Source organism: Ammospiza nelsoni, chromosome 30 (genome assembly GCF_027579445.1).
Source record: "Ammospiza nelsoni isolate bAmmNel1 chromosome 30, bAmmNel1.pri, whole genome shotgun sequence".
NCBI lineage: Eukaryota > Metazoa > Chordata > Aves > Passeriformes > Passerellidae > Ammospiza > Ammospiza nelsoni.
The window spans coordinates 734167-743619 of NC_080662.1; the positions used below are offsets into that span (position 1 = coordinate 734167).

At 48.1% G+C, this 9453-nt stretch overlaps 1 protein-coding gene across 1 annotated transcript; it reads left to right on the forward strand.

Annotated features, from left to right (window-relative positions):
- Positions 1-596: 596 nt before the first annotated feature.
- On the forward strand, positions 597-5793 carry BMP10 (bone morphogenetic protein 10). The gene is made up of 2 exons (XM_059490912.1): positions 597-930; positions 4214-5793. Exons 1-2 carry the CDS (start codon positions 597-599, stop codon positions 5155-5157), a joined length of 1278 nt encoding a protein of 425 aa, XP_059346895.1. The 3' UTR covers positions 5158-5793.
- Positions 5794-9453: the final 3660 nt, after the last annotated feature.

Genomic DNA, 9453 nt, shown 5'->3' on the forward strand with positions numbered 1-9453 from the left:
GGTACCACCAAAGCTCTTCTCCCAGGCTTTGCAGAAGAACAGAATTTTTTCCCAAAGAAATTCCTTCTTAATGCAAAGACCTGACTCTAAAACAGTTTTGAGCAGGTCAGAGGGAGCTGTTGTTTGCCCTTGGTGTGAGGTGGGTGCGTTTGGAGAGAGGCTCTGTGGATCCTCGTGTGCGCTGCAATCCGCGCGGATGGAAACGGTTCACGGACAGCAGCAAAGTCAGCTACCGGAGGGAGAGAGGAAGGGCAGCTCCTCTCTGAGGAGAAACTTGTCCTATCTCTGCGAGTCCCGCTCAGAATGTTTACAAAACGCTCATTAAGGGAGAGGGGATGGCGAGATAGCAACAAATCTGGTGAGCAGCTTCCACTGGCCGAGATAAGGGAGGCAAGGCGGCCATAGAGGAGAGCGAGATCCAATTACTGAGACCTGGTTTTGGGGAGGGGGAAGGGGCAGACAGACAGGACGGATCACAAGCTTCAAGACAAGAGCTTCCAAACTTGTCATCCCTCTGTGACACAGCCCAGCGGATAAAACCGCCACCGAGCCCGCACCAGAGGCAGAGCTCGTTGAGCGCGGTTGGAGGCGAAGCCATGGATTCTGTCGTCCTCCAGCTCTGGGCTGTCCTCTCCCTCCTGGTCCACCTTGCAGCCTGCAGTCCCATCCTGAGCCTGGAGCACTCTTCCCTGGAGGAAGACGTGCCTCTTTTTGATGAGATCCTCTCCGAGCAAGATGGGGTTGATTTCAACACGCTGCTCCAGAACATGAAAAATGAGTTTTTGAAGACGTTGAACCTCTCCGACATCCCCCTGCACGAGTCGGCCAAGGTGGACCCTCCAGAGTACATGCTAGAGCTGTACAACAGGTTTGCCACAGACAGGACATCCATGCCTTCTGCAAACATCATCAGGAGCTTCAAAAATGAAGGTAAGAGCTGCTCATCTCTGGGGGAATGGATAGAGAGGGGCGTCCTTAGAGCCAGTGGGAAATGTCCTGACCAGGTACGGAGCATGAAAAGGGAAAAGGTCTTTGGTGAGGACGGCCTTGGAAATCAGCAGCTGTGGCAGGGCTGCCCAGACCCCAGCTCTGGTGAGAGACTCCTTGTCCTTGGCTCTGGAGACTGGAAGGTTTTGTTGGGGGAAGGTGTGTCTTTAATATCGGGGCAGCACCAAGTGTAATTTCAGTTCATCAATTTCTTTATCCCCAAAATGATTACAAACATCATTTGTAATCAGCTGATCAAATTTTTAAATGGATACCTTAAGTAATATTTGAATTTAAGGCAAGACGCATTTTTACACACTGTTCAAAGTGTATCTTCAAGTGAAATATTTTAAAATTATGAGCTTAACCAGGTACAGCTTTTTGTTAATGCCTTGTCACTGTTGATCTCGTGGCATTTGTAAAGTTTTCTTCCTTTGGATCGGCACACAGTCCAGAAAATACACAAAAGTAAGTGAAGAGGAATTTTGGATAACCAGTAGGTTTTACTTTGGAGTACCAGACTATATCCTAATAAAAACAAACAAACAAAACTTGAAGAAACCAAATTATCACAGAATATTGTGAGTGGAAAGGGACCCACAAAGATCATCAAATCCAACTCTCAAGGGAATGGCCCACACAGGGATCAAAGATATAACCTTGGCATTATTAACACCCTGTGCCATCTCCCTCTCTTTTTTCCTGTTTTTCCTTCCACATTCCACTGAGTTCAATGACAATGAGATAAGGCTTCAGCACTAATATTCAATAATATGCCAATACCTGTTTAACCAACACATTAAACTAAATAAACATTTTTATACTAAAAACGTTTTTCAACTGAACAATTTCAAGTATCCATCAATCCACATGGCAAATGCAAGTGCTTTGATTCATGTTCAGTTACTATGGGGCACACGTGGCTCTTTGAGCTGCCACAGGGCCTCTCTCACCCTCTGTTCATTAATTAATGAAGTTAAAGACATTATTGCTTTTTCCTCAACATTTTCAGTTCCAAAGTCATGAGCTGTGAGGAGAGGTGGAGTGGAAATCACTTGAGTTTTGCAGGGCAGTGAGATGCCAGGGGAGAATCCCAAAGCTCTGTTCTGCTCCTGGCTCCTACCAGGCCCAGGCACCCTTTAGAGCAGTGAATTTCTGCTGTGAAGAGAATCTGCACTGTGATTTAAAGTTCCTTTCCATCTCCTTTTCTCCAGTGTGGAGAAATTTCTTGGAGGGTTGGTGGCAAACCAGTGCAGGCAGTGGTGGCCAGTGGCTCACCTTGCCTTGCTGTGTGCGCTCAGCAGCAAAGGCACACTCGTGGGAGGTGTTCGCATTTTGTGCTATTTGAAAAAGAAACAAACAAGCACAAAGATTGCCAAGTACAGCGTGGTAAAGGAGAAAACACCCTGTGGTTTAGTGATGCCAATCTGAAATAATTCCACCTGCAGAAATTCTGGTTTGCATCACAGAAATGGCACAGACTGACCTTTGCCAGGTGGTGGTGGCAGCTCCCTGCTGTCCTGCTGTGCCTCTTGCAGAAGTTCTGCAGCAAATGGGGAAAATTCACCTTAAATTTCTGCCCTTTCAGGTTTTCTCTCACCTCTTCCAATCCAAACCAGCAAGATGCAAAGTGACACCTCTGATGGGAGCAAAGCTTCACAAATACATGCAGTTTAAGGACTGTACAATTCATGTTTTTTATGTGTCCTCAGAATCTGGATAATTAAGAACCATTCCTTTCATGCTAAAGAGCTCTTTTGATAGAGAAATTAATTGCTTGCAATGAGAAAGACAAGGAGAAACAGAGCTTGGAATTGTTTTGTTCACCTGCCTGCTGAAAACTGGCAGAAATCCCAGTTTCATAATTATCCATTAAATCATTTATTATAGAAATATAACAGGTGACATGGCTGGAATTAGCTCTTTGTTTTAACCTGTGGACCATAACAATTTCAGTGTAAATGGGGCTGTAATCAGTGTTTAATACTTGAAATAAAGTTTTAAGGGAAATTCTTCTTTTCCTATGGACTCCAGATCTCCCTTCCCAACCCTCCCAGGGGTGCACTGGAAAGAGCAGCAGGTCTGGACCCTGTGGACTTCCCAGAGAGAGCAGAGTCACATCCTGGCTGTGTGAGAGCTGCTCACCTGGCTCTGAAAGCAGAATCCCCCCTCTTTTTATTTTATTTGTGAAGAGATGAAAATGCAGAGCGGAAAAAAAAAAAAAGAATAAAATAAAAAAGGCAGGTGCCTCAAAGCCTCCAAACTGGAGTCAAACAGCAAAAGTCACGTGCTGAAGTTCATGGCTTGCCTAAGTGCACTGGTGGAGCATGGCCAGGCCTTGTGGCTTTATCAAAGTCATTTTTCTACAAACACAGAAAAATTGGGGAAGGCAGAGATGAAGGGAGCGACAGGTCGCAAACAGTTTGCCTTTGCATGAATTATAGTTCCAGCCTCTGTGTCCCAATCTGCCTCCTGGGCTGGGAGGAGGCAGCAGATCCTGCTCTGGGGGAAGAAATGAATGCTGCTGTGCAACCAGGACAGGCAGCCCAGGTGACACCAGGCATTGTCCCTCTCACCTGGGCAGTTGCTAAAGGTGCCCAGGGGCCTGGCTGAGTGCAGCTGGTTGCTCAGCAAAGCCCATGGCACCTGTGGCTGCCAGGTCACCCTGGTGTCACCACCCGCCCTGACTAATGTAAAGCATCTCTCAAAGCAGCTTTTCCTCCCCAAGTGCTTGGCCCTCTCCATGTCTGAGGGGTGTTTGAGCAGCAGGGAATTCCTGCTAGCACAGGAACACTGCAGCACACACATTCCTTGTGTTTGCAGATTGCATGTCGTTCACTTCATGTTGGCCTCAGTGCCTGCCCCAATGAATGTTTTCCCTTTGTTTATTAAGTAGTTGCTGTGCAGCACCCTAGAAGTGATTCCTATGTCATTATTAGGTAGCACATTTTTAATATATAAACCTTCCAGTTGGCAAGGAAGTCCCTGGAAAGCCTGGGGCCAGAAGGAGGATCACTAAATCCAGGTCTGTAGCAGGTGTGGCACCTTGCAGTCCTTACACATCTAAAATAACCTCGGCCCTTTTTCCAAGCACAGCTGTGGGAAGTGCTGAAAGAACATTTTCCTGGAGCTGTCCAGGTGAAACCCAGCATGCTGGATGACCCTCAGTGTGTGTGTTTGTGGATGCGTTGACTCTCCTAAAACATTCGACTTTTGTCCCTTGCAGACTTGGATTCCCACCCCATAGGCGTGACAGGAACCCGGAGGTACCCGCTGCTCTTCAACGTCTCCATCCCTCACCACGAGGAGATCACCATGGCAGAGCTGCGGCTCTACACCCTGGTGGAGCGGGACCAGAGGCTCTACGAGGGGCTGGACAGGAAGGTCACCATCTTCGAGGTGCTGGACAACATCCCCCTGGGGGCCGGGGAGGACAGGAAGATGGTGGCCCTGGCCTCCAGGCACATCTACGGCACGAGCAGCGAGTGGGAGAGCTTCGAGGTGACCGAGGCCATCCGGCGCTGGCGCAGGGCAGGGCTGACCACGCACCGGCTCGAGGTTCACATCGAGAGCAGGGAAGGGGAGGAGCACAACGGGGAAGGGAAACTCGACATCGACATCAACTCCGAGGCCAAGCACCTGCCCCTGCTGGTGGTGTACTCCGACGACCAAAGCAACGACAGAAAGGAGGAGAAGGAAGAGCTGAACGAGATGATCGACCACGAGCAGTTCCTGGGCCTGGAGAACCTGGAGGTTGGCAACTTCCACGACCAGCCCGGCGAGGAGGCGCTGCTCCAGATGCGCTCCAACATCATCTACGACTCCACCGCCCGCATCCGCAGGAACGCCAAGGGCAACTACTGCAAAAAGACTCCTCTCTACATCGACTTCAAGGAGATTGGCTGGGACTCCTGGATCATCGCCCCGGCGGGCTACGAAGCGTACGAGTGCCACGGCGTGTGCGCCTACCCCCTGACGGAGCACGTCACGCCCACCAAACACGCCATAGTCAAGACTTTGGTTCACCTGAAGAACCCCCAGAAAGCCTCCAAGGCCTGCTGCGTGCCCACCAAACTCGACCCCATCTCCATCCTCTACTTGGATGCAGGGGTGGTCACCTACAAGTTCAAGTACGAGGGCATGGTGGTGTCAGAGTGCGGCTGCAGATAGTAGGAGGGAACGCGCGCGCGGGGAGGGCACGGGGGGAGTATTTAATGATTCAGTCTGTAAATTTGTACATTTGGGATTTGCTATTTAATGAGGTTATTTAATGAGGCCTGTACAGATAATTGTATGTTTCCTGCCACGGGGAATGGGCATGTCGTGTAGGGATTGTATATTTTGTTCCTTGTCTTCCTTCTCGCTGCTCTTCGCTGTCCAGATCGCGACCGAGCCTCTCCTCCTGCCAGGGCATGGAGCTGATCACTGGATTGTTTGGGAGGGCTCCTGGTGCCAAAAAGGCACATCCAAATTCACGGAAATAAAGGCATATTTTTGTACTTTATGAATGTTGATTGGCATCTCCAGGGCTTTCCAGAGCTGTTAAAGATACGAGAGTGATGGGCAATTACACCTAGATTGTTCAGTCTTCTGTAATATCTTCATAAAGGTCTTTACATGCTCTTTTTTTCCTTGATTTATCTCTGTAGATCTTACATCCTGATCACTCTCAAGCTCCTGAATCACTAAGGCACAAACAAGGTGTTTGTTTTCCTTTTTTCTTAATACTTTCTTCACTCTTTCCCTGTTTCAGTCAAAGGCAACTGGCAGGGAAGATTTGGCATCTGGAGCAGAAGGGCACCATTCCCTTTCCCACCTTTTTTAGGAAAGCAGGTGGCCCAGGAGCAGTGCCAGGCAAGGGCCAAGGCGAGAAATTCCCCCTGTGCAGGTTTATTACAAAATCACTCTGAGGCAGCTCTGGCTTTGCTGCTGCAGCAGCCGTGGCTCTCAAGGGCCAGAGCTTTAGGTGGCAGAAGGAAGTGCAATAAATTTCCTCAACCCTTGGAATTGCACCAGCTAAAATTGTCCTTGACATTCCTCCCAGCTAAGAAGCAGCGCCCGTTCCCAGCCAGCAAATCCCCTCAGATGCAGCTGCACAATCCAGCTGGGATGGCCCAGCAGTGCCAGGCAGAGCAGCAGAGCCCTTGGTGCCACACGGGCATCCTTCCTCTCTGTAAGTGCAGAATTGTCCATTCCCAGGGATATTCCTCCCCCCAGACTCTGCAGATGGAGTCACATGCCATGTTTCCACCACTCTTCTGCGACAAATCGTGGTGATAAGGAGGTGTCAGAGCTGAGAAACAATAGACCCGTCACTTTATTTATACTAAGCTGCAAATTTGTCAGATTCTTGGGAAAGTGTAAGTGATGTTGACTCTTTTAGCCTGTACCAGAGCCTACTGTACTGTCCCTGCATCTGTTTTACACTTTTAAGGGAAAGTTATCTTCCCTAGGAGTGATAAGGGTCTTTGAAAGAATCACTGCAACACTTCATGGGAATGAACACCCGAGACTTTATCACGCACCAACTAAACCCAATTTCACCCATTTTCACACATACTCCTCTGTGCTTCCCATAATTTATTGACCTATTTATTGACTGCCTGCCTTTGTAATATAATGTAGAATACAGAATGTTTTATTTTTGTGCTTGTGTGTAATCCCACTTGGATAAAACTGATCCTACTTCACACGGAATCTCTCTGTTGAGTTGTGTGGCACAGAGAAGGAGGCTGCTGACTTCTTGGATACTTGTAAGCTCCACATGGCTCAGTTACCCCCTTACCTGCAGAGCTGCTCCCTCACTGCAGTGATTTATTTCAGTGGAGTTCTGGAGTATGGGCTCATCAATTTACAGCTCCTCTTGTGGGGGTATCACAGCTCTAAGTGCTCCGCTGTGTAGTTTATTGTAGAGTTTTGCAGTGTGCAGATAGTGGCCTGCACCCCGGGCTGTGATATTGCTTTATTGCTCACCCTGTGAGTGAGTGACAGCCCTGACAGCCCTTTCCCCGAGGCACTCTGCAATCAGAGCTCATGGCACGATGCAGGAATTCGGATTCGGGGAGGTGTGACATTTGCTCTGCTGCCATCAGCTGCAGCAGCCAACGGTTGAAGTGTGACCACACAGACCCTTTCAAAACCATCCACGATTCTTCTGAAGCCATTTGCCAAGACAAGCCACTCACCTTGTTAGGAGTGATAATCCAGCATTAGGGAGATAATCCGACATTTGCTTTTATCATCTCATTTCTGCGGGCGCTGCCGTGGCAGAGATCTGCCCTCCCTGCCTCCCCTGTCCTTCCCTGACTGCACCAGTGGCTCTGCAGGGAAAGCTGAGCCTCAAAACCAATAAATAACCCCCTGCAGTGCCCATAAATCTGTGAGGTCTCACTGTAAATCCTCAAGGCACCACACGGCAAAGCAGAGCAGTGCCTGCCCTCAGTGTCTGTCAGGGATTCACTCTCTGTCCTCGTCCGGCAGAGATTTGCTGGAGCGCAGCAGAGTCTGTGGAGTGTTCAGGTACAGAGCAAACACAGCCATGTGTCATTTCATCAGCTGGGTGTGTGTGAACTTCTACAAGACCAGTAAAATTGTCAATAAATATCAATGGTGGTCCTTCAGAACTAGGGGCAGCCAGCCTGCTGATATAACTTCTCTTCATAAAGAGATGAGGACTGTCCTGCTGATGGAGGAGGATTTCAGGGATTTCAGCCAGAGTTTGGGGTGAAGGAAGTAAAGCTGTGTCTCATTGTGCTGTTCTGGGAGAAAACTGAGCTTCTCTTGAATCCTTCAGTGCACCTGAGATCAGAACTCCTGCGAGTGGGGTTTCATTTATCAGGGGCGTCTGAGCAAAATCCTCCCTTTGCCCTTTTCAACACAACCATGCAAAGGCATTTCTTGGACGTTCATGCAGTTCAGTGACAGAGATCAGAGCAAGAAAACCAGGGGGGCAGACATTTCCTAAAGAGCTTTCCCCAGGCAGCAAATCGAGGCTGTTTCTGCAAGTTCAGAGTGCTTTAAAGCCCCTGTCCAAGCAGACACAACACTCACAAATAACAGGGTGAGGGTGTGACAAGAGCCAGGGCTGCCGAGCTGGGAGTCCCATGAGTCCCTGAGGAACTGTTCCCCTGCACGTTTTCATTTTCTTTGTTTCTATGCTCCTTCCTTCCATCCATCCATCCATCCATCCATCCATCCATCCATCCATCCATCCATCCATCCATCCACATGAGTACTGTGACTTCTGTTTCTAAAAGGCTTTATTTGTCACATTAAATTCTGGTGTGCATCGATTCTCCTTTCATTTCTGATCTGTTTTATCTCAGCATATTAGCAGACGTTCGATTTAAATCTTCAATTCAGTCTTAATTTTAGAAAGGTTTGGGAAAACAGAACCTATTCCAAGTTTCTCCTCCCTAAAGTTACTGCCCTGCCCTTCTGAGGCTGCTCAGAGAGCAAGGCAAACCAGAGGCAGAATTTCCAAAGGAAAATGGGAATTTTGACAGCCCTGGGTAGTTGGGTTACCCACAGCACAATGGCAGAGCTGGAGTTTGGGATTTTCTGTGACACACACTGAGCCAAAGCCCTGCAAAATCCACTGGGATTTTAGAGAGGAGGAAAAAAAGGAATAGGGGAAAAAAAAAAAAAAAGAAGAAGATTTCGTGGCACTTGAACATCTGCTTCAAACATTTGAAAAACTACAGCCCAGGGCTAATTTAAACTTCCTTACAACCCAGTTCAACATTTGGAGTGCAAACACTGTTAATAGGATGGGAACTGGGGTGGTGGTGATTTGCTTACTATATTGGGAAACAAAACCAGAACAAAACCAGCTTGAGATAGAGCTTTTGTTTATGTTGCTGACCCATCTGTCTTCATTAATGCATTATTTACAGGAAAAGTTAAAAAATTAGCTTCTGCTCCCTCTTCAAGTGCAGCAGCAACAAATAAAGGCTGAATGGTTCATTTGCCCTCGACTAAAAATGGAAATTCTTATCAGCACTCCTTGGAGGAAGAGGTTTATGATGTGCAGAGTATTATTGCTGGGTATTGGTGCCTTTGGCCACAGCTGGATGTTCTGAGCCCAGCAAGGGCAGGGCAGCCAGGGAGGGGCTGTGGCACAGAAAATAGAAAACAGCCCCAAAATATCTCCCTCAGCTTACCCAAACTCCTGCTTTGACACTGAAAGGAGAAATCTGAGGGTTTTCCCCTGTAATTGTGGGATTTTCCTGGGTGGGATTTCCTGGTAATGGTGGGATTTTCCTGGTTAATGGTGGGATTTTCTGGCTGTCATTTCCTGGAAATGGTGGGATTTTCCTGGTTAATGGTGGGATTTTCTGGCTGTCATTTCCTGGTTAATGGTGAGATATCCTGGTTAATGGTGGGATTTTCTGGGTGTCATTTCCTGGGTCATGGTGGGATTTTCCTGGTTAATGGTGGGATTTTCTGGCTGTCATTTCCTGAGTC